General features: G+C 45.5%; 1 protein-coding gene across 3 annotated transcripts in view; it reads left to right on the forward strand.

Moving 5' to 3' along the window:
* TNFRSF9 (TNF receptor superfamily member 9) overlaps positions 1–19965 on the forward strand; it is a 39764-nt gene extending 19799 nt beyond the window's left edge. For 2 of the 3 annotated variants that reach the window (XR_013557727.2, XR_013557728.2), the window contains 4 exons: positions 1874–2120; positions 12526–12675; positions 14227–14393; positions 19744–19965. Coding sequence is in view for 1 of the 3 variants with exons in the window: in XM_060625311.3 (XP_060481294.2) it covers positions 1874–1971 (98 nt within the window). In the remaining 2 variants the exon portion in view is untranslated. Of the gene's footprint in view, positions 1–1873; positions 4118–12525; positions 12676–14226; positions 14394–19743 lie in introns of those variants that run through there. The other variant, XM_060625311.3, reaches the window with a different exon arrangement.
* The last annotated feature ends 5612 nt before the right edge of the window (positions 19966–25577 follow it).

The raw sequence follows: 25577 nt of genomic DNA on the forward strand, positions 1-25577 counted from the left end.
AGAGAGAGAGAGAGAGAGAGCGTGAGCAGGGGAGGGGCAGAGAGGGAGGGAGACACAGAATCTGAAACAGGCTCCAGGTTCTGAGCTGTCAGCACAGAGCCTGACACGGGGCTCGAACTCATGAGCCGTAAGATCGTGACCTGAGCCAAAGTCAGATGCTCAACCGACTGAGCTACCCAGGAGCCCCATGTGCTGGCTAGAACTTCTGGTGTCAAATTCTCTTAGTTTTTCAGCCGAGAGTGTCTTGATTTCCCCTTCATTCCTGAAAGATACTTTCGCCAGCTATCGAATTTGGGCTTGCAGGAGTTGTCGCCGGCCCTTCAGGTCACATGGGGCTGGAAGACATTCCCCACAGCAGGTAGAGCTGTGGTTCAGCTCCTTGCCTGGGCCTGGGCAAACCAGGCTCTCGGGTGGCCAAACCCCCTTGCTCGAGGATCTGAATCAGGCAGATGTGCACCCTGTCAGCTTCCCTGTTCAGGGTGAGCCCTCAACTTGGCTTTGCAGAAGAACAAAGCTACTGGTCATGTTTGCTACTTGGGCTTCTCAAGTACGTACTCCGTAGGCCAGGATCTGTGCGCCGGTGGCCGTAAGCGCCTCCCGCTTCTCCGCTGCCGTCAGATTCCCAGTGGTTGGACCCTGAAGCTTCCTCTGCCATCCCAGTGGCGTGAGATCAGAACAGGGGCTCCCGCAAAGCGGCCCTAGTGCTGGGAGAGGCTGGTGGTCCCCTGGGGGTTCTCTTTTCTTTGGCACTGGAGGGGCCGGAGGCTCAGGGAGAACCTCTCTGTGTGGTGCTGTGCTGGCCTGATAGAGGAGCATTGAGGTCAACAGCGGCTGCTTCTCTCACTCTTCTAATACAGTCTGTCTTGACCTCTGTAGTGTCGAGGTGGGGCATGCTTCGGCCTCACCCCTGCGTCCTAGGGTTCTGCCAGTGGTGTCTTGCCCTTGAATAGTCTTTTTTTTTTTTAATTTTTTTTAACATTTATTTATTTTTGAGACAGGGAGAGACAGAGCGTGAACAAGGGAGGGTCAGAGAGAGGGAGACACAGAATCTGAAACAGGCTCCAGGCTCTGAGCGGTCAGCACAGAGCCCGACGCGGGGCTCGAACTCACGGACCGCGAGATCATGACCCGAGCCGAAGTCAGTCGCTTAACCGACTGAGCCACCCAGGCGCCCCAACCCTTGAATAGTCTTTAGTCATTCTTCTTGTGAAGGGGAAGCAAAGTCAGGAGCACATGCAGTTGCCTGTGACATGAGGTCACTCCCTTCGGTGATTTTTTACAGTAAGAAGCATGTGATATCGAGGCAGGCGCTTTTGCTTCGTCACGCGACTCAAAAAAAAAACTCAGTTTAAGATGCCGAGCTGCTCGTCGGTAACACAAATTACTTCACACCAACGCGTCAAAGGAAACCTGGGAGCAAATGCGCAGATCAGTTCTTTCGTTGCAGAGATGGAGGTGGTGGGAGTATCTAATATCTTGGTGCCATAAGCATTTTCTTCAAAAGAAAGTGTCTGGGGTGTAATCGAAGCACCTCAAGACTCAAATAAGCACCGCTGAATTGAAACTATGCTTACGTTCGGGATATGACTAATTTTATGCGCCAATGATTCACGCTCCAGTTTTTAAGCCCTTGCAGCAAATAAAGACAATCATTGTTCAGGGCCAACAAGAGTCACTGGCAAAAAGAAATTGCAAACAATCCTGAGAAAAAGCTCTTCCGTGCGTGCTGTCGCTTTTCTTGTCGATGAACTTGTTCAAATCAAAGTTGAGCGTGGTTGCTCTAAGATGTCCCGTGACTGTGATTTATGGAACCGGGCTGTTAAATGGTTACGGCCAACAACAAAAGATGACTCACTTTTAAATTACTTTTCAGCGTTTATGAGACGAGTACAAACCGCCCAAGAGGAAGATGCCTGTAGTTGCCGATTTCCAGAAGAAGAAGAAGGAGAGTGTGTTCACACTGTTCTGTGAAGCAGAAATCCACAGTGCCGCTGGGAGCGTCTTGAGAAGAATCAGCACAGAAACATGAGTGATCCCTCTATCGTAGCTTTCTAAATCGAAAAAGACCATCCTAGATAAGACTCAGGATTACCCCCCAAGTTTTCTCAGAATGCTAACAGGTTGGCCTTTAAAAAATGTATCCCTTTTAAGTGGATGTGTGGGACCGGGGCATTTTCTAGATAATGTTTAATAGCCTTGAGATGCTTTCTTTTTTTTTCTTTCTTTCTTTCTTTTTTTTTTTTTTTGAATTCTAAAGAGACGTATACTTCAAATGAAATCATGTGGGCCAATGGTCCAGCTAAAATGATAATCAAATTTAATTCCGTTTTGTGTGTGTGTGTGTGTGTGTGTGTGCGCGCTAATAGGACAAAAAGCCATAAGATCCAGGAAATACCCCCAACCAAATCTTCCTTTGGTTCAGACATTCGACACAATGAGCTCTACTAATGTGAGGAGGGAAATTATGACAGGGCCCAAATTTGAGGTCAAGGGCAAAATATCTCAGACCTTCAGGAAGAGTTTTGGAAAGAGTTCGGATGTCTTTGCACATCTTGTGGTCCCCTCCACCCTTGTGTCTTCTGCTTTGTGACTCTCCTCTCTGAGACAGGGTTTATGTTTTGTTGTTGTTGTTGTTTAATGTTTTTTTTTTTTTTAATTTACTAGTGAAGTGTAATTGACAAGCAATGTTATATTAGTTTCCGGTGTAGAACATAGTGGCTCAATTCTGTACATTACTCAAGCTCACCACAATTATAAGTGTAGTCCCCATCTGTCACCATAGGGTGTCATTACAGTGTCATTGACTATACTCCCTGTGCTATACTCGTCATCCCTGTGCCTTATTTATTTTACAACTGGAAGTTTGTGTCTCTTGAGCCCCTTCATCTGTTTTGCCCATTAAAAAGAATTGGCTTATGTGTTTTTAATTCTTGAAACCACTAAACATAATATTTGATATACTAATCGAGGAAACGGGTAGGAATGAACAATTCTAGAATGAACACCCGTGAGCCCGTAGCCCAAACAGGGTCTGAGAGCAGAAGTTGCCACACCCCGAAGGACCAAATCTGAGGCTTTGTATGGCTTCTGAGCTAAAAGTGATTTTTACATGTTTAAATTGTGAAAAACAAATCAAAATAAGACTAATATCTCATGACATGTATGTATGTATGTATGTATGTAAAATTAAAATTTCGGAGTTCATAAATAAAATTTTATGGGAACACTCAGCCACACTCAGGTGGCTTTTGCATTACAACAGCAGAGTTGAGTAGTTGTGCAAGAGACTGTATGGCCCACAAAGCCTAAAATATGTAACATCTGACCCTTTATAGGGTCAGGGTCAAGGTCAGAGCATCCTCTCCGTGTTGCTTTTCCTCCCTCATCTTCTGCCTACCTCTCCACCTCACCCCCAGGCATCGTCTCTCAGGAACATCAATTCGATCGATTCCCTTGCTTTAAAAAAAATCATCGCTCACATATTTATGTACTCCAAAACTATGTTATTTAGTTTTGCTTGTTTTTTAGCCTTATGACAATGGTATTACACTGTATGTGACTTGGTTTAATCACTCAAAATTTTATTTATAAGATTCATTCATATAATTGTGTGTAACTAGAATGCATTCATTTTAACGATTGTATAATTTTGCAAATATACAATAATTTATCAATGTGTTCTGAATCAAAAGACATTTGAGTCGTTTGTAGTTGTTTTTGTTTTTGTTTTTTTTTTGCAATTATAGGCAATGTTGGTATGAATTTTTTTTTAACATTTATTTATTTTTGAGACAGAGAGAGACAGAGCATGTACGGGGGAGGGTCAGAGAGTGAGGGAGACACAGAATCTGAAACAGGCTCCAGGCTCTGAGCTGTCGGCACAGAGCCCGATGCGGGGCTCGAATTCACGCACAACGAGATCATGATCTGAGCTGAAGTCGGACGCTCAACCGACTGAGCCACCCAAGCGCTCCGGTATGAATGTTTTTTTTCATGTGTGTCTTGTGGAAGAGTGTCTCTAGGGAAACTTCCTCCGAGTGAAATTTCTGGACCTTTGGGCGTATGAATGTTCAACTTTATGAACTAAGTTATGCAGAAATAACAAATGTCCCTCCCTGCCCACCCTCCCCCCCCCCACAATCTTCATGGACTTGGACAAAACAACAGGTGCATTTCTTGCTATCATTACATGGCCACGGCAGGCTGAGAGTGGCTCCGTCCCACGTGATTTCACTCGGATTTAGTGGGAGGGGGAGCTTCTACTTGGAACACTGGCCGTCTCAGGGCAAAGGCATACGTGCCACTTTGCTCAGAGCTGGTTGGTTAGAGTCTAACCTTTAGAGCGAGTCATGTGGTGAGGCTGGCATCAAACAGGGCAGAGAGCGTAATCTTTGCGCAGGGAGGGCCAGAAAATATGGCCAAACAATATAACTCTGCTACTGTGCTCAACGCTTCTCAGAGCAGTAGTTCTAACTCATGGTCTTGTCAGCCTCACCAAATCCCATCATTGCTACTGTCTGGGATTGGCAGACTCTCGATTTTGCCCATCTAGTGGGTTTTAGAGGGCGGTTTCACTGTGGTCTTATTTTGTATTTCCTGAATTACTGATGAGCATCTCATCCCGTGTTTTTGTATCACTGGTGTTTCTTTTTGTGACACGCTTGCTCATGTTGTTTGCTCGTTTTTAAACACTTGGTTGTCTTTTGCTTATTGGTTCGTCATTCTTTATATATTCGCGATAATAATCTTTGGTCGCCTGTACGTATCATGAATATCTGCTTTGTTTGTAATTTTTTTGTCTTTTTCATTATGGCCTTCTCCGTCTTTCCGGTAATCGGCAAAAAAGTTCTGACTCTGGTTAAGTTTACAACTCGTTTCTTATATCGTCAACACATTTTTGTTTCTTGATGAAAGAAACCCTTCGACGCCTCAGTCTCATAAAGATACTTCCACACCTTTTATTCTGAAAGTTTTAAGTGTAATCTCTCAAGAACTGATTATTGTGTGTGCTGGGAGGTGATGGTCCAATTTTGAGCTCTGTATGCCGATAACCGCCAGACCTGGTGTCATTTATTCCACAGTCCATCATTTCCCCATGGATCTACACTACTGCCTCTGTCCTTCTCCAAGTTCTCCATATCCGTGGGTGTGTTCCTGAGCTCTCTGTTCTGTTCCACTGGTCAACGAGTCTGTCCCTGTGCCAGTACCACACTGTCTTGGTTACAGTAGATTTATAAAAACTCTTGATCCTCAGTAATACGAGTATTTAATTCAATGTCCCACAGAGTTTTATAAAGTTTCTCCAGAAGCTTTGCTCGTACATCTCTTATTAGATTTATTTCTAGGCACCTTCTTATTTTATAATTTGATGTGTGTGCCTCTTGTTTTATAATTTTGTTTTATTTATTTTTATATTAAGTTTATTTATTTTGGGAGAGTAAGAGAGCAAGAGCAGGGGAGGGGCAGAGGGAGAGGGAGAGAGAGAGAATCCCAAGCAGGCTCCACACTGTCGGCACAGGGCCCGATGCGGGGCTCGAACTCATGAACCGTGAAATCACGACCTGAGCTGGAACCAAGAGTTGGATGCTTAACCAACTGAGCCACCCAGGTGCCCCCATAATTATATATATATTTTTAATTTTTTTTAACGTTTATTTACTTTTGAGACAGAAAGAGACAGAGCATGAACGGGGGAGGGTCAGAGAGAAAGAGGGAGACACAGAATCTGAAACAGGCTCCAGGCTCTGAGCTGTCAGCACAGAGCCTGACGCGGGGCTCGAACCCATGAACCGTGAGATCATGACCTGAGCCGAAGTCGGACACTTAACTGACTGAGCCACCCAGGCGCCCCCATAATTATATTTTTATTTGTTATTATTTTTAAATAGTCTCCACCCCAACACGGGGCTCAAACTCACCACCTGGAGATCAAGAGTTGCGTGCTTTAGCGACGGAGCCGGCCAGGTGGCCCTTGTGTTTGCTTTTTAGATGATTGTGTTTATTGTGGGAGCATAAAGATATAATTGATTTGATTCTATTAGTTTATAGCCAGCCTCCTTGCTAAACCTTCTCTTTTTTTAATGTTTATTTATTTATTTTGAGAGAGAGACCTCGAGCAGGAGAAGAGCAGGGAGAGAGAGAGAGACAGAGAGAGGGGGGGAGAGAGAGAGTCCACTCTGAGCGTGGAGCCTGACACAGGGCTCATTCTCACGACTGAGATCATGACCTGAGCTGAAATCAAGAGTTGGGTGCTCAACCCACTGAAGCACCCAGGTGCCCCTTAAACCTTTACTTCCGGTAGTACGTATGTAGATTTTGGGGGGTTTTCTGTACAGATAATTGTGTTATTTACTATAATAATAGTTTCTTCCTTTCTAGTCCTTTGTCTTTTATGTCTTTTCTGATTGACTTAGTGCTGGTCCTACAGTACAAAGTAATAGTCTTTTCCATCTTATCTATAGGGGATATTTTCAGGGGATTTTTTGATAAATGTAATCAGGTTAAGTTCCCTTCTGCTCCTGGTTTGTGCAGACATTTAAGTTTTTAATTTTAAATCATGAATGCATGTCAAATTTTACCAAATGACTTTTCTTGGGGGAGAAAAAATAATTTGATTGCCGATGACTCAGCCAGAGGTTCTGTCATCTTTGATTTGGATCTGAACTTCAGCCACATTCCAAGAAAATTACTGTCTGAAGGAAATTGAATGTCATAATAGGTATTCCTGTTTTCCTCTCTTCTTTAAAGGATGTATTTTTAAAAGTACTTTGGTGGATGATAAAATTATATGCGTTCAGAAAAAAATGTGTTATTTAAAATTTTTCTAATGCTTATTTATTTTTGAGAAAGAGAGCGTGAACGGGGGAGGAGCAGAGAGAGAGGGAGACACGGAATCTGAAGCAGGCTCCAGGCTCTGAGCTGGCAGCACAGAGCACGACAAGGGGCTCAAACTTAAGGAGCCGTGAGATCATGACCTGAGCTGAAGCCGGATGCTTAGCCAACTGAGCCACCCAGGTGGCCCCATCAAAAATGTGTTATTTTAATTTAAGTAGATGGAATACCTTTATCTGCCTTTGAATCTTGTGGATAACAAAGGCCACTTCAGGAACAAGGCTCGGGAATAAATTCTGATGTGGCTTCCTTTCTCCGCTTCCGACACCCGATGTTTAATTTTCCCTTGGCCATTATCCTCAAAGGGATTGGTAGTGGCCTACCATCATGGGTCACCCTCACTAACTCAACTAAATTCATCTGTCCCAGATAAGAAACACGGAAAATCCACCGTTTATTATGCCTCGCTGACAGAGGCTGTGTTTATGACACAGATTGTATGACACTTTTAACATAGTAGATTTTGGTAAAATGTGTAAAATTTAAAAATGAAAACCACGGCAACTTGGAGAATGAGTCATTTTTTCCTTAAGTGGCAGTTAACAGAGGAAGGAAATCAAAACAGAATAATAGGATCCCCTTTAAGAGTTAATTTAGGAATCCAAGAGTTCAGTTTAATAGAAATGAGGGTACATTTTTACAAAAATAGATGAGCATATTTAGGGAGGAACAAGTTGGAAACGGTTTTCTAAATACTTAAAAACAAGCTTAGGTTACTTCTGAACCAATTTTTATTTTTTTTTTCTCTGGTGGAAGGTGTCATTCTGATGGAAACTTTTGATATGAGGGGCATACAACTGCTAAAGTGAGTGTCTTCCTTCTGTGGAGAGCAGACATTTCCATCTGTGGGTGGGATGTACGAGTGGGCGTCAGCTCTGGTGCGTTATATGCGGTCTGTGGGGTGGGGGTGGAGTGGTGGGAATACTGGTCATTATTGATGTTTTTAAAAAAGGGATTCTATAATAAAACACAAAGTTACCATTTTCACAGAAAAAAAAAGAATATCTAAGAAAAACGCTTATCTTGTATCTTACTTTCTTTTAAAGCTTATCTTTTAGAAAGTTCACGTTACTCTTGCAGCATTGAATTGTAAAGGCTAATGATGAAATAACATGTCATTCTTTGGGAACCATGGAGGCAGACTTTAGTGCCAAGGTATGTGAAGGATTTAGAGTTTGGGATTTCTTGCTCCCAGCGACTGACATTTTAGTCACATGAAAACGAATGCTGTTTATACCAGTATTGATTCTGATAGCTGTCTTTGGAATTGTCATTGAAGCCTGTCAAATATGTCCTTTACAAATTCGGGTGAGTGGGGAAGGGGCAGAGAGAGAGGGAGACACAGAATCCAGGCTCCAGGCTCCAGGTTCCAGGATGTCAGCACAGAGCCCAACGCAGGGCTCGAACTCGGGTACTGCAAGTTCACGACCTGAGCCGACATTGGATGCTTAACCGACTGAGCCACCCAGGCTCCCCGTGAACAGGCTGATTCTGATGGACCTATCAAAGGGACTGACTCTGAAATATGAACGACCAGTTCGCTGAACTAGCATCCTTCCAGTGCCCTGCACCTGGGGCCACGTGAGGGCACAGAGACAAAGGACCCACTGCCCGCCTGAGGGCTTTGAGTCCAGGGGACTGACCAGTACAACCCGAGAAGGACACAATGTCACCAGGACCTGCTCTGTGCCAGGAATACCACTGTGCAAGTAGTTGGAAGGAGTGCTGCCTGCCTAGTACTCCCAGCCTGGTAGGGAGACAGCTGTCGTGGGGGAGGGGGGGGTCTCTGTGCCAGTGGGAAGCCCACTTGAGAAGGGGTGGAGGGAGGGCTTCCTGGAGAAGGAGGAGGAGCCATCTACTTCCACTGTGTTTCCCAGAAGGAGCAAAGACCCCAGGCAAATGGGAGGGAGGGCTGAGGCTGGGGACCAAGGGCAGATGAAGGAAGCTATAGGGCCAGCAGGGACCAGAAACACAGATTTCATAGGCTACGTGAAGAAACTTGGATTTTATTTATTTTTTTAATGTTTATTTATTATTGAAAGACAGAGTCAGAGCGTGAGCAGGAGAGGGGCAGAGGGACAGGGAGACAGAATCCGAAGCAGGCGCGAGTCTGAACTGTCAGCACAGAGCCTGATGTGGGGCTCGAACTCACAAACCGTGAGATCATGACCTGAGCTGAAGTCAGACACTTAACTGACTGAGCCACCCAGGTGCCCCAAGGAGCTTGGATTTTAAACTGTGGATAATGATTGCAGAGCCAGATTAGGTATCTGAGCAGATACGCACTTAGGAAAGATCTCCCTGATTACAGTAAGGAAAATGGATTAATGAGAGTCAAGACTCAAAGCCCTCAGGTGGCCAGTGGGTCCTTTATCTCCAAGCCAGATGAGGGGGCTCCTACAGGAGTCGGGGTGCCTGTCGGGGTGGGGCACGAGGCCTGGTTTCTGGCCAGGGCAGCCGTGGGGAATGATGCACAGGCAGAGCTGAGGCCCTGCATGAGGAGATGAGGGAGGAAGGAGCTGGTCCAGTGTCAGCACGGACCCTGGGGGTGCCCCGCGGAGGACCACGTTGGTGGTGGGAGAGAGGGACAGGGAAAAGTGGCCTCGCAGAGAACCAGGGCAGGGTGCCCAGAACCGGCAGATGAAAACAGAGTCAGGAGGGCCAAAGTCACCAAGAGGCCAGGAGGTGACAGTAGAACATACCTTAGGTTTGGCAACAAAGCAGTCACCTTACTGGAAGGCCTTTCAGGGGTGTGGTGACCCTAAAAGTCAAGCCGTGGGATGCAGGAAGGCATGGGGAGTGACAGCAAATGTACCCACACTTTTCAAGAGTCAGACGGTGGAAGAAAGGAGATGGTGTGAGACGTGGGGGTTGCCTGCGGGTCAGGCGTCACATAAACACAGATGCCCTCTTAAATCTGAAGTTCAGATACATGATATTAATTTCTCAGTATAAATGTGCCCCAGACAAGGTTTGGGACATGCTTTTACTAAAAATTATCTGTTGCTTATCTGAAATTCAAATTTACCTGGGAATCCTGTATTTTTTTATTTGCTGAGTTTGGCAAACCTAGTGGAGTGGGGAGTACCGTCGATTCTTGAACAATGTGGGGGGGATTAGGGGCACCCATCCCTCCACCCCCATGGCAAAAATCTGCCTGTAACTTTTGAGTCCCCCCCCCAAACTTAACTACTAACAGCCTACTGTTGTCCAGAAGCCTTAAGAATAACAGAAACAGTTGATTAACACATATTGTGTATGTGACATGTACAATAAAGTAAGGCAAAGAAAGAAAATGTTAAGAAAATTATAAGAAACAACACATGTACAGTACTTTATTGTATTTATTGGGGAAAAAATCTGCCTGTAAGTGGAACTGTGTGGTTCTTTTTTTATGTTTTATTTACTTTTGAGAGAGAGCAAGTATGAATGGGGGAGGTGCAGAGAGAGAGGGAGACAAAGACTCAGAAGCAGGCTCCACACTGACAGCAGAGAGCCCAATGTAGGGCTTGAATTCAAGAACTGCAAGATCATGACCTGAGCCAAAGTCAGACCTTCAATCGACTGAGCCACCCAGGTGCCCCTGACCTGTGCAGTTCTAACCTGTGTTCTCTTTATCACTATATTGCCAGTCTAATTACAATATGTCTTGGTGTGGGTTAGCTTTTGGTGATTCTGACAGTTCTCTGTGCCTCTTGGATCTGGATGTCTGTTTCCTTCCCCAGATTAGGACAGTTTTCAGCTATTATTTCTTCAAGTAAATTTTCTGCCCCCTATTCCCTCTCTTCTTCTGGGACTCCTATGAAACAAATGTTATTATGTTTGATGGAGTCACCAAGTTCCCTTAAGTCTATTCTCGTGATCCATAATTCTTCTTTCTTTTGTTAAGCTCCATTTTCCATTATTCTGCCTTCTATGTCACTAATTCATTCCTCTGCTTCTTCCAACCTGCTGTTCATTGCATCCAATCTGTTTCCAATCTCTTGTATTGCACTCTTCATTGCTGATTGATTCTTTTTTTTTGTCTTTTATCTCTGTAGTACGTGTCTCGCTGATGTCTTCTTTTCTCATGCTCAGTGAGTATCCTTATGATTGTTATTTTAAATTCTCCATTAGGCATGTTACTTATATCTGTTCCACTTAGATCTCTGGCCGCAACTTTATCTTGTTCTTTCATTTGGGGTGAATTCCTCTGTCTTGGCATTTTGTCTGAGTCTCTGCTTTCTTCTCTGTGTTAGAAAAGCAAGTTATGGGGGCGCCTGGGTGGCGCAGTCGGTTAAGCGTCCGACTTCAGCCAGGTCACGATCTCGCGGTCCGTGAGTTCGAGCCCCGCGTCAGGCTCTGGGCTGATGGCCCGGAGCCTGGAGCCTGTTTCCGATTCTGTGTCTCCCTCTCTCTCTGCCCCTCCCCAGTTCATGCTCTGTCTCTCTCTGTCCCAAAAATAAAATAAAAAACGTTGAAAAAAAAAATTAAAAAAAAAAAAAGAAAAGCAAGTTATGTTTCTTGCTCCTGAAAGTAATGGTTTTTTGAAGAGATCATGTAGTGTCCAGGACCTCGTGCCTCATGGAGTGTCTCGGGTGTGTGCTGCGTGCACTCTGCTGTTGTGTCATGGCTGCTCTATTCTTCAGGCTGTCCTTGCTGTGGGCAGTGTTTGCTCCCTGGCCTGAATGTAGTGAGTGTTAACCACATGTGCTCTGGTCTGCTTGTAAAATGAGACCTGACACCACCTCCACCAGAACTGAGGCCCTGTAGAATTCTCTGGTCAGAAGATATGGTGTGGGCCTGGGTTTGTGCTGGTCTTCCAGGGGCGCAGCCCACTGTGCTGGGACTGAGGCAGGCCTGACTTAGAAGGGGTGTCCTGCCAGAGCACAGGGGGTGGGGTCTGGTATAAGCAAGTTAGGCAGCCAATGTGAGTGCTATGGGGCTTCCCGCAGGTAGCTCTGTGTTTATGCTGAGGGGCAGGGGAGAGAAATGGTGCCAGACAGCCCCTTTGTTCCCCAGAGAGGTGTCTCCATGAACACTACCTCTCAGGGACACACTCTGAGAAGAGCAAATAATCTTTCCCACTGTGTGTCCCAAGCATTTTTCAGATTCCTGTTTCCATGCTTTCTGACCCTTGTTGTTGTTGTTGTGGGTTTCTTTTTTTGTTTTTGTTTTTTGTTTTCTGTTTTTTGTTTGTTTGTTTGTTTGTTTGTTTTTTTTTGCCTGCTTTCTCTTCAGGAGCAGTGCAATGCTCTCTGGGCTCTATCCCAGTCAAGCCCTGTGAGTTGCAAGAACTCATGAGATTCAACCCCTCTCATTTTCCAGTCCAGTGGCATTGGGGAACATTCTCCTTGTGTATTCCCCTGTGTGCTCCTCTCTCTTACCTATCTCCATGACCATGGCTCCCCCCACCCCCTGCAGCACCCGAGATCTGTTTGTCCCCCAAGCCACATCTCCACACTTTGTACCTTCTTCAATGTGGCCTCTTCTCTCCCTTTAATTGTGGAGTTTGTTCTGCCAGTCTTCAGGTCAATTTCTGGGCTATTTAGGAAGATTTTATAGTTATCTAGTTGTGTTCCTGGGATGAGGCAAACCTAGGGTCCTGCTACTCTGATGCCATCTTTCCCCCCTCTAAATTGTGTTCTCTTTTAGTTGAGGAGACTCAAACAACGTGATATACAGATGTTCAAGTCATGGCAGCTGGTGCCTGGTGACCCAGAGGATGGCCTAGAACACAGGGAACAGTGATGACAGAAGACCCCAGTTTTACAGGAGGATGGGGCCAGATGAGTGAAGATGGTGGTAGGCCCCCGGTTTTGATGGAGGGGAACAGGAGGGGTGCCTGCTAGAAGGTTCTCCGGGGTTCTTTATGGATATGGGGTGTGCAGGGGAGACTGATGGATGGGAGAATGAGACCTGCCTTATTGGAGGCTTGGATTGCTGCTAGAACCCAGGTGAGCCTTCGCTCTGCAGGGATGCAGGTCCAGATACACTGGGGGCTGTGTAGGGTCAGGAGAGGCAGGGCAGACTGCCCCCAGACTGACAGAAGGTCAGAGGGACAAGGAAATTGAAGATACAGGCAAGAGAGTGGCAAAAGGACTCCATGTTCATATTTTATGCATTAATTGTGCACTTGTTATAAAGGCCATTTTAATACCTTATTCAATCCTTCTGAAGCCAGGTTAACAAAAACACAGGGTGACGATAAGGTGCAGCAGCACCTTACAAAGCGACAAAGCAGCCTTCTCTGGGAACTGGGATGTTAGCATTTCATAAGGACAGAGTTTCAATTTTGCAAGACGAAAAAACTGATGGGGACTGATGGTGGTGGCAGCACAGTATGACTGTGCTTTGTGTACATAACCTGTACACTTAAAAATGGTTAAAATGGTAAATTAAAAAAAATGTTTATTTATTTTGTTTTTTTTTTTAATATTTATTATTTTTGAGAGTGCACAAGTTGGGGAGGGGCGGAGACAGAGTTGGGGGGGGGACAGAGGATCCGAAGTGGGCTCCATGCTGACAGCGGGGAGCCCAATGTGGGGCTTGAACTCACAAACCATAAGATCATGACCTGAGCCAAAGTTGGGTGCTCAACTGACTGAGCCACCCAGGCGCCCCAAAAATGTTTATTTATTTTGAAAGAGAGAGGGAGAGTGAACAAGCAGGGGAGGGGCAGAGAGACAGGAGGAGAGAGAGAAAATCCCAAGCAGGCTCCTTGCTGTCATCACAGAGCCTGACATGGGGCTCAATACTATGATCCTGGGATCATGACCTGAACTGAAATCAAGAGTCAGATGGTCAACTGACTGAAACACCCAGGTGCCCCAACTTTTATTTTTTTTATTAGACAAATAACTTTTATAGACAATTAAGAAACACTTTTTTTTACATTTAAAAAATGATAAACCCACCATTTGCTCATGTGGCTTTGTAAGAGAGGAAGGGTCTGTTGAAGATGACCCACATAGGATGCTGGGATGTGGATCAGGGCATCTTCCTATCAGTGTTAATGACAGAAGAAAAATTATCCTTTCATCTTTTCTGATTTTATCTAAGATAATCTATCTAAGTGTCGAAATAAAATTTTCTAGTCCTGGGGTGCCTGGGTGGCTCAGTCGATTAAGTGCCTGACTCTTGATTTTGGCTCAGGTTACGATCTCATGGTTCGTGGTTAGAGCTCCACCTCAGGCTCTGTGCTGGTGGTGTGGCGCCTGCTTCGGATTCTCTCTCCCTCTCTCTTTCTCTCAAAAATAAATGGACAAACTTAAAAAAATTAAGAAATTTCCCGTCCCAATCAAAGAAAGGGAATTAAACATTTATCCTGCCTGTCCCATATATATCATATTTCAGGGCAACCAAATACCCCCGATTGGGGAGGGAAATTATGATACCAGAAAGCAACAGCAATGACACCATTTTGCAGCCCTTAATGAAGTAATTAATTCAGACAAAGATCATCAAAGGAGGAAACCATCAGATAAAAGTGAAGACTGAAAAATAGAAGAATGGAAACATGTGTAAGTACATAGATACAGACACGCCGATAGAAGGCTGGCTGGACACGGGGCGCCTGGGTGGCTCAGTCGGTTAAGCGTCCGACTTCAGCTCAGGTCACGATCTCGCAGTCCGCGAGTTCGAGCCCCGCGTCGGGCTCTGGGCTGATGGCTCAGAGCCTGGAGCCTGCTTCCGATTCTGTGTCTCCCTCTCTCTCTGCCCCTCCCCCGTTCATGCTCTGTCTCTCTCTGTCTCAAAAATAAAATAATTAAAAATTAAAAAAAGTTAAAAAAAAAAAAAGAAGGCTGGCTGGACAGATGGAGGAGACAGAACCTCTAATCCACATGGAAGAGGTCTCGTGTTCACTAAGATTTCAAAGCTGAATTCACTATGTAATCCCTAGACCCTGCCCCTCCTCCAGCATCCCTGCCCTCTTGCTTGAGGAGGCCTTAAGGCGAACACTCTTACGCAAGGACCTGGCTCCTGTCCCTCACCCTCACCATCAAGCCTGTTTACAACCTCAGGCATGTCTCCAACTGCACAAATGTAACCCCATCGTTGTGCTGCCCACCCTTGATCAAGGGATTCCCAGTGTCCCCAGGGTGAAGTTCAAAACTCCCAGGTCACCATCCCAGCCAGCACCAAGCCAGTCTTGCATTGAATTGCCAGTTCTCCGCACATACCAGCTGTTTCATGACTCTGGATTCGACCGCAGGCTTTTACCCTCTGCTTAAAACACCCTATCTGCCTGACAAAATCCTGCTCTTCCTTAAACATCTGCCAAAGCAGCCTCCTTCTGTGAGTCCGACCTCCCTCCATAGACCCCTCCTTCCCTGGGCCTCCCGCTGTATGCATATTGGCCCCGTGTCCATCCATCCATCCATCCATCCATCCGTCTTCCTGCCTGGCTGTAAAACCCTTGAGAGAGGAAGTGTGGCTTACTCATTCTCTGAATCCTCAATTCCTATGTAGTATATAGTATGTGCTTAAATGCTTCCTAAATATATTGCCTGTCTCCTTTAAAACAGAGGCAGGGAAAGACCTGACATTTCATCTTAAGGAACACTGCAAGGGAAAAAGAGATTTATCTGCCTGATTAAACTTTTGGTGATTCCTGACAATTTCCAGCAGGAAATCGGAGGCCAATTATAATCTGATTAAGATTTTAAACAGATTTATTTTTGCGGTTGCACTCTTATTATATAACATTCTCCAAGGATCCTTTCGTGCAGTGAAGGAAGGAGCAAAGCTCACTGACCTGAGATTTTCGATTTGCCTCATATACTCCATGTATGGCCAGTTAGAGGGTACACAGGCAGTTTAAAAACCTTCCAGATTTAAACAGTATAGAGGTTCCTCAAAAAGTAAAAATAGAACTACTTTACAATCCAGTAATTGCACTACTGGGTAGTTACCCAAAGAATACAAAAACACTAATTCAAAGGGATATATGGACCCATGTTTAGAGCAGCATTATTTCTAATAGCCAAATCGGGGAAGAAACCCAAGTGTCCATTGATAGATGAATGGATAAAGAAGATGTGATAAGCACGCACGTGCGTGCACACACACACACACACACACACAATGGAATATTACTCAGCCATCCAAAGGAACGAAATCTTGCTATGGCAACAACACGGATGGAGCTTGAAGAGTATGATGGTAAATGAAGTCAGTCAGAGAAAGACAAATACCACGTGGTTTCACTCACGTGGAATTGAAACAAAACAAAGATTAAAAAGAGAGGGAGAGGGTTGAGAGAGGGAGAGGGAGGGGGAGGGGGGAGGGGAGAGGGCAGAGGGAGACTGGGGTGCCTGGGTGGCTCAGTCGGTTAAGTGTCCGACTCTGGTCCAGGTCATGATCTCTCAGTCTGTGAGTTTGAGCCCTGCATCAGGCTCTGTGCTGACAGCTTGGAGCCTGCTTTGGATTCTGTGTCTCCCTCTCTCTCTGCCTCTCCCCTGATCACACACTCTGTCTCTCTCTGTCTCAAAAATAAGTAAGAGTTAGAGAGGTAAGTCAAGAAACAGACTCTTTTTAATTTTTTTTTAAAGCTTATTTATTTTTGAGAGAGAGAGAGAACATGAGCAGGGGAGGGGCAGACATAGAATTCAAAGCAGGTTCCAGGCTCTAAGCTGTCAGTTCGAGCCTGACACAGGGCTTGAATTCATGAACTGTGGGATCATGTTCTGAGCTGAGGTCAGAGGCTCAACCGACTGAGCCACCCAGGCGCCCCTGAGCAGACTCTTAGTTCCGGAGAACACACTGATGGTCACCAGAGGGGAGGAGGGCGGGGGTGGGGAAATGGGGATGGGGATTAAGGCGGGCTCTTGTGAGGAGCACCAGGTGATGCATAGAATTGGTGAGTCCCTATACTGCGCACGTGAAGCTAATATAACACTCTTAACTATACTGGAATTAAAATGAAAGCTTAATTAAAAATTGAAAAAAAAAAAAAAACTCTTCCAGATTTTACAGATCTCTCAAACATAACATTTCCAGCATGATTTGTAGAAGTTGATTTCAGATGACTGCTTCCCTGCCCAAGGTCTGACTCAGAGGCCACCACGTGGACAGGGCTGAACTGGCTCCAAATTCGGCTGCTCCCTGCCACCTGCGGGCTCTCTCCTTTTCTAGAAGCGTGTGCCACATGAGTTTTTCTCTTGTGCAACCTGATTTCTTGACACCGAGAACGGTCAGAGGTCTGCTTCCTTTTGTCAACTTTCAATCACTGTTTCAGCTTCATCCCAAAAAGCTAACACTGGCTACCATATTTATTTATTTGTCACGTTCCTTAAATACCATGTGTAAAATGCAAACTAAAATATCCTAAAGTCAATAATAAATAGATTCAAATATAATCCAGAAAAAAAATTTATTCTATGATCTGAATTTTAGAAATCTCAAAACTCTAGAATTCTAACTTCGGCAGTTGTGGGGAAAAAAAAATCTTTCACCTAATCTTCGTTATGAAAAGTACATCAAATGGGTAGTAACACACATGAAGCTCACTTTTCAAATCCCAAATTTGAGCTACTACTTACTAGTCAAGGAGAAACAAGGTAACTATTTGGAGGCGTGGCTCAGAATCTAAAAACTGGTAGCTTCTTTATTCCTTTTTCCTTTGTCTTCCTCCCTTTCCTTCCTTCCTCCTTCCCTTTCTTCTCTCCTCCCCTCCTTCCTTTCCTCCCTCTGTCCCTTCTCTCCCTCCCTTCTCTCCTCCCCTCCTTCCTCCTTCCTTTCCTCCCTTTGTCCCTTCTCTCCCTCCCTTCTCTCTTCCCCTCCTCCCTCCCTTCCTCCTTCTCTTCCTTCCTCTTTCTCTTCCTCCTTCATCCCTCCTCTCCTATTGCTCTTAGCAAACCTGATACTCAAATGTAAACATAATAACACATATGTGCAGGCCTTTACTCTTGCAAAATTCGATCTTTTAGATTTCATTAGAAGTCATTACGTCCTACAATACACTGCAAAGAACAAGACGCCTCTGCCACAAGAGGGCAGTAAACACCACTCGGTGCAGGCGGCTGGCCAGGGATCAGAGAGAGAAAAGAGCTGGGTGGGAAAGGAAGCAAGAGGCTGTAAAATTTCAGCCTCTCCTTCCGTGGATGGGAAGAAGGACGGCCTAAGAAGTTTGGCAACTTGTCTGAGATCGTGGAGCTAGTTGCCAGAGTCTGTTATCCTCAAAGAATAACATGCCTCCAAATTAAAGAGAATGAAGTAAAAGGTACCTAATTAGGGATGCTGTTCCCTAGTAACCCAGTAGTCCGATGACTATGCATGACTCACCACAAGAAAGAAAATATTTGCTCATGGACAGGAAATAAGAAACTCTTTCCTGCTTTAGGGCATTTGAATTTGCTCTTCCTTCTGCCTGGAATCCTTTCCCCGACCTAACCCAGGGCTCAGCCTCATGCGCTCAATTATCTGCTGGACGAGTCCGCATGGATTCTCACAGACATCTCAAACTCGAGATATTCCAAAATGATCGACACTCCTTGCTTGGGGTTTGACGGCACTGGATTAACCTCTCCAGGTCTGTTTCCTCATTGATAAAATGAAGACAAGGACATCTGCCTTACCCACATTTCCTGAGGCTTTAGTGAGTTTATATATTCACTCAGATTGTATATATCATGCGGCACAGTACCTGATCCATAGAACACCTCGATGAATGGCAGCTTTTTTAGTAAATATCACCTTCCTCCATAAACCAGCCCTTCTCATTTCCTCTCCCACGGCAGAAAACAGATTAGTATCCTTAGATTGTCTTTTTCACCATCTGCATTTAACTAACCCGTACATCTCAGTGTATATTTCCAGAATCCAGTCCCACCTTTTGGTCCCAGCTGCCACTGCCACTATCCTAATTCATGCCTTCAGTACTTTTTGCCTGGACCATTGCAGCTGCCTTCCAGCAGCCTGCCTCCCACCCAGGTTCCACACAGCAAGTAAAGTAATCTATGCAGGATGGAGCTTGGCCATGTCATAAGAGACTACTGTGAACAGTAAAGTCATCTGGGTTTAGGGCTTAATTTGATGACCTTTTTCCCTCTGTTTTAATAATCCATCTAGAAGTGATTTTTGTAAATGGGGTGAGGTAGGGATTCCACTCCATTTCTTCTGCCTGGATAACCAACCTGTCCCCCCTTATCTGCAATGTCACTCTTGAAAACTCAAGTATCAAGGCCCCTGGGTGGCTCATTGGTTGAATGTCCGGCTCTTGATGTTGGCTCAGGTCATGATTCCAGGGTCATGGGATTGAGCTCCAAGTTGGGTTCTGCTGAGCATGGAGCTTGCTTGGGATTCTCTCCCCCCCCCCCCCCAACCTCCCTCTCCCTCCCTGCTCAAAAAAAAAATTTCCAAAACTCAAGTATCTAATTACAGATGAGGTGAAAACACAGGTTTTGGGCTTTAACACTCTACATAAAGCCTAGAAAAAATTTCAATTCAGCGCATTTGTGATACTTCCCTTGGAAAACGTTTCCATAATGAACTGAAATAGGGAAAGTGGCATTTGCTCCCCCACACCCACTCTCTTGTCTGGATGACAGAAACACAGATGCTTATTTAACTCAAGTGCTGACTTAAAAAACAACAGCAATGTTGCTTCTGAAATTTAGCATATCAAACACTGATTTGAAAAATGGAGAGAGCCTCCATGATGTAGGTTTGCCTCCTTTATTCCAGTTATAACATGAAATTCTTTAATGAACTCTTAACAATTCTTGATTAAGAAATGAAGACTGAGCAATGCGGCCTTTGTTTGGCTCTGATTATGAAAGACTATTTTTCAAATGATAGTTACCTTTACATTAATAATTGACAGGTTATTGATTCTAAAACAGCACCGTGTTTTTCCTCACCTTCCCTCAGCCACCGGTGTCTATCCTGTGAATTTCCTGCATGGAACACCCAGCTCCAAGGCACTGTCACTGGGGGCAAAGGGGATGGCCTTGAGAAGAGAATAGCTGCTTCAGGCATCCGAGGTAGGGCCAGTTTTAACTGATGCCCTGAATGGTGCATTTTCTTTCTGCACAAAGCTGATGATGAAAACAGAGGTTAAATATCTGGCCATTTATAATGATATAAAACAAAGAGGAGGCAAAAAAAAAAATCAATAAAAGATTAAAAACAATTTCCAGGTCTGAAGAGTGGCATATTTTCTTTCCTTCTATTTCTCAGTGATCTGAAAAACTTCTTCCTGTAAACTTTCCACATATTCTACTGACTTTGTTTCTCTCTCTTTTTTAAGGTTTACTTATTGAGAGAGAGAGGGAGAGAGAGAGAGAATGCAAGTGGGGGAAGGGCAGAGAGAGAGAGAGGGAGAGAGAGAATCCAAAGCAAGCTCTGGAAGCCTGATGCGGGGCTCAAACTCATGAACTGTGAGATGACCTGAGCCAAAGTCAGACACTTAACCGACTGAGCCACCCAGGCGCCCCTATTGACTTTGTTTCCGGTCTCTGTGATTTCCCCTCCGCCACCCCCAGTGAATGCGGCAAAGACCCCATAGCAGCGTCTAGACCTGTCGCGGTAAATTCCGCCGCCGGCTTGCGACCTGCATGTGCCATGGATTCAAGGGCAACGAGGTCATTGTCCCAGACAACTTCCTGGGGCTGAAAGGCACAGGGCGAGGAGCAAATCATGACAGAGAAGCCAAGGGGGAGGGTCGTCTTTCTCACCTTGTGCTGCCAGAGCAAGGGAAGGTTGGCCCTGGAGGGCTTGACCCCTGAGAGTCCGGGAGCAGGTGTCTGCATCACTGTTCGCGCTCTCCCAGGTGTGTCTCAGGACCAAGAAGGGAGGGTGCCCCTAGCCAGGTGGCTTCCAGCTACAACACACATCAGCTGAGCTCTTCTGGCATTGGGGCCGTGTTACTCATTTTCAAGAGAATGTTTCTCTTTCATTCCATTCTCTCCTGAGGCAGCTAGCGATCAAACAAGCACAATCCACGTCTTCCTCCCCTTCTCTTTCTTTTCTTTTCACAGAAGGATCTCCTTAAACCTCACGACTATCAGTCTCTTTCTCTGGTTTTGTAAAGCCTAACGCCCGTCCGGAAGGGTCCCCCGATGCCGGTCCATGTACTTCTCATCTAGACTGGCTGGATTCCTTCTGCACCTCCAAGCCCTCTGAACGGCCGTCCTGCTCGTGGCTGAGAGAGCCCTGCACCCAGCACAGCACCTGGGCACACAGCAGGTGCCCCAGGACTAGTTGCTGGTACGTTCCGGGAAAGTAAACCTACGGAAGGGTCAGTGAGCTTCATTACTTACCCTACCCTAAAGAATGCGGCAGAGTGGGACATTAGTCACCAAGAGAAGAAAATTTGCATTCAAACATACACCCTTTTTGGAATGAGGAAGGAATAAAAGTGAGGATATATTTTGTAGATGTGATTAAGGTTTGGAGAAAGTGATTGAGGTTTCTTCATACATTCGTTGTTGAAGGTGGAACTTGAAAACGTTTCTTTCCTGCATTTTTGTTTCTTTCAGCTCCCCAGACATTTGAATATCCTATTCTAAACAATTTCAGAATTATTAAAAGGTTTTGGAAAGGTTGTCCGAACAAGGATAATTGTTAATCTGTAAGTCACATCTTCCCTTTTTGCTTTGAAACCTATTTGCTCTGCAATGCCCACAGAATTTTTTTTAAGTTGATTTATTTTTTAAGAGAGAGAGAGAAGGAGAGAGAGAGCACTCTGGAGGGAAAGAGAGAGAGGGAGGCAGAGAATTCCAAGCAGGATCCACACCGTCAGCTCAGAGCCTGATGTGGGGCTCGATCTCACGAACTGTGAGATCACGACCTGAGCCGAAATCCAGAGTTGGACGCTTAACTGAGCCACTCAGGCACCTTAGCCACAGAAATTTTTCAATTGCAAATGTTAGCTTTTTTTATTTAATTTTTTTTTACATTTATTTATTTTTGGTAGAGACAGAGCACAAGTCGGGGAGGGGCAGAGAGAAAAGGAGACACAGAATCTGAAGCAGGCTCCAGGCTCCGAGCTGTCAGCACAGAGCCCGATGCGAGGCTCGAACTCACAAACCATGAGATCATCACCTGAGCCAGAGTTGGACACTTAATCGACTGAGCTATCCAGGTGTCCCAAATGTTAGCTTTTTAAAAATTAATATCCTGCAGGTCAGATCTTGTACAATAGCACACTGCCATGAAGAAGTTTAAACAGAAAGTAAAGATTCATAAATCTCAGCCACAGCCCCACTTTCTGATAAAATCAAGTTTGTAAGAACAGAAGAACTTAGACAAGCTGCTAGTGTCCAGTGAAATAGGACCTCACCTGTATTATGGCCGATTCTATTGCTTCGATGGCCACTTCTCCCACGGGGTCAGCATCCTGCTCCCACGCCCAGCTCCCCGATTTGGGGGTTCTCCCACGGACATTCTCGCCTCACAGGTAGGTAGGGCTTTGCAGGTACCATGGGCCGCCCAGGAAGGAAACAACGGGGGGCTCTGTTCACTGAACATCTCAACAGAGCAAAATCAGCTACATGGTTCCTGGACATCCATCTCTGGACTCGCACAGGAAGATTCAGCAAAACGGCACCAAACACCCAATTTTCCACGTTGGCCCTCAGTGGTAGTCTCTGAATGAGTTGTTTCCCATGGGTCTGGTCGTCACCGTTCCTAGAATTGGCATTTCAGGGTCCAGCAGAGCAGCGGGTCAAGAACAAGTTTCTGAAGCCCGACTGCTCTGTCCTTCCTGGGAGAACCAGGCCCGTCACTGGGGCCATGGCCTCACCCAGAGGGGCTCAGGGGCTGTCACGAGGATGCATGAGTTAATGTTTGTAAGGGCTTCAGGGCACAGTGAGAGCTGGGTTCAATATTCATGAACCAAACACATAATTTTACCATTCCCAAAAGGTGAAAATAAAGGGATACGAGCTACACAATTCAAATCCACTCTTGGAGAATGTTCCTGTGGTCCTGAGGAATCTCTGCATGCTCCAGTCTTTCCTTTTTTAAAAAAACTTTTTAAAAATTAATTAATTTTTGAGAGAGAGAAAGAGACAGGGCACAGGCAGGGGAGGGGCACGGGAAGAGACACAGAATTCGAAGCAGGCTCCAGGCTCCGAGCTGTCAGCACAGAGCCCACCATGGGGCTCGAACCCACCAACCGTGAGATCATGACCTGAGCTGAAGTCAGGCGCTTAACTGACGAGCCACCCAGGCACTCCACTAGTCTTTCCTTTGTTAATGGTTTCAGAGGCATCTGTGCCTTTGAACTGCATGCTGCCTGCCCCCTACTGCCCTGGCAGGATGCCCTGTCCTCCTCCCCCAGCCTTTGCCCTGAGAAATCTGAGAAGAGGTGCACCCCCAGCATGACCAATGTGGAGGGTTCAAAGACCTCCATTTGTTACGGTGGCCACGGAGTGACCAAGCAACAGTGGAGGAAAGAGTCCACGATGTGTCTCAGTGGCCGTACCCAAGTTTTCTCTCTACCCCTGCCTCTGACTCACTCCTATGGGCTTCAGACAAGAAACACTAATTTCCCAACTGCAGCATGGGGGTGAATAATTGTGGGGTTTTTTTTCTTTCGTTCCAAGCAGCTCATGGCCTCAGACCCCTGACAAGACGTTTGTGTTCACACTCGGTGATGCTCTTGGGGTCCCTGCTATGTCACCTATGACCTGTGCTTGCAAAAGTGGTATTTCTGGAAGTGTTTAACTCTCAGCTCTCACTTTTTGGTTTCTGCTATGAGCCAGTGCTCTGTCTTCAAGGATTGCAAAACCCTGACAAAGTAGTCAAAAGAGAGGAAGAGTAATTAAGTGGCCACAGTATCGGCATTCAAATCTCATGCGTTTATCAATTTGTTCAGCCCTGAAAAAATGTGCTCAACTCATGGTGTTGGGACCTAAGGAATGTGAAGACAGGTAAGGTCTCTGCTCTGAGATTTCACAAGACAAGTTGAACACGGTGGGCTGAAAAGTGGCCCGTGAAGATGCCCACATTCTGTTCCCTAGAACTGGTGGCCACATGACTTTGCATGACAAAAGAGACTTTGCCAAGTTAACTTTGCTAAGTTAAGGATCTTGAGATGGGGAGTTATCTTGGGTTGGGGTAGCCCGATGTAATTGTGGGGTCTTTATAAGTGAAAAAAAGATGTGGGACAGCCAATGTCAGAGTGAGGAAGAGACCCGGAAACCCCATCGACATGGAGGAAGTTGACCAGGGCCCACGGAGTGCAGGTGGCCCTTGGAAACTGCAAAGGGCAGGAAACAGATCCTCCCCTAGAGACTCCAGAAGGAATGTAGCCCTACTGACACGTTGATGTTAGCCCGGGTGAGACCCATTTCAGACATCTGCCCTCCAGAGCCCTAAGATTGTAAGTCTGTGTTAAGCCACTAAGTTTGTGGTAGTTTATTACAGCAACAACAGGAAACTCATACACTGACAATGACGACAGAGTGTGACAGGTGAGCAGATGTGCACCTATTTCACAGTGAGGTAAGGGCTCGAGGAAGGCTTTTGGGAAGGTCTCCTAGACAAAGCAAAGGATGAGTGAATGTTCGCCAGGCAGAGAGCTGGCAGGGTACGTGCACGTGGAGCCACCGTCGTAACCTGGTCCACGGACATATCATCCGTCACTCCAGAGGGTTCCCTGAATTCCTCTGTAGTTCACCCTCCTCCACCACCACCCCATCCCCGGGCAACCACTGACCTACTCGCTGTCACTTAGAGTAGTCTGAATTTTCTAGAATTTATATAAACAGAACAATATAATATGTATTCTTCTTCTTCTTCTTCTTCTTTTTTTTTTTTTTTTTTGCCTGCCTTCTTCCACTCAGCGCAAAGATTTGGAGCTTCATCCATGTTCCCACATCTATCAATAGTCCCTTCCTCTATCTGGCTGGACAGTACCCCATTGTATCAATATACCGCCATTTCTCTGTCCTCCTGTTAACGGACATTGGGGTGTTTCCCGGCCTTTGGTTATTACAAATAAAGCTACTGTGAACATTTGTGTACAAGTCCTTCTGTGGACATATGTTTTCTTTTGAGTAAACACCTACAAACAGAATGGCTGGATCACAGGGCAGGTGTACGTGTAACTTTTTAAGGTATACATGTGTTTTTTAAGCAGCATCTACTCTTTCGACAATATGTTGTGAGTATCTTTCTCTGTCAATAATATACCTCATCATTTGAATGCTTCCAGAATCATCGTTGCAACTACATATTTGCATATTTTCTGATTATCTCCTTGGGATGTATTCTTTGAGGTGGTATTACCACATGAAACATGATCTAGTTTGGAGCCATATTCCCAGATTTTATCATGAGGACAGAAGAGCTTCTGGCCTGGTATTGGTGCTCCTCTGCCCGCATGGCCCTTGGGACAATGGTGGACATTCAGATGTCTACTTGAAAAGAAAACCCAGTTCCAATTGGCCGGAGTCAGGCAAGGTGGGAGAGTGAAAGGGCTAGGTATGTGAAGAAGCTGAGATCCAAAAAGATGTGGGGCAGATTTTCAGGGTGCTTCCTAAAAGAGGTGGTCTTGTGGTTGGTTTTTGTTGGTATTTTCATTGAACTCTTAAATGGTGGGGAGGTTGGGGAGATGGGCTCTATTTTTAAAGGCTGTACTGAAAGGATCATCTTACACTGAGTTGAAGTCTCTCGTCCTATACATTTCACGAACTGGACCCATGGCCCCCACCATCATCCCCACCATCTAAAACCCCATTGCCCCCACCATCATT

Source organism: Panthera onca, chromosome C1 (genome assembly GCF_046562875.1).
Source record: "Panthera onca isolate mPanOnc1 chromosome C1, mPanOnc1 haplotype 2, whole genome shotgun sequence".
In the NCBI taxonomy this organism is placed as follows: Eukaryota; Metazoa; Chordata; class Mammalia; order Carnivora; family Felidae; genus Panthera; species Panthera onca.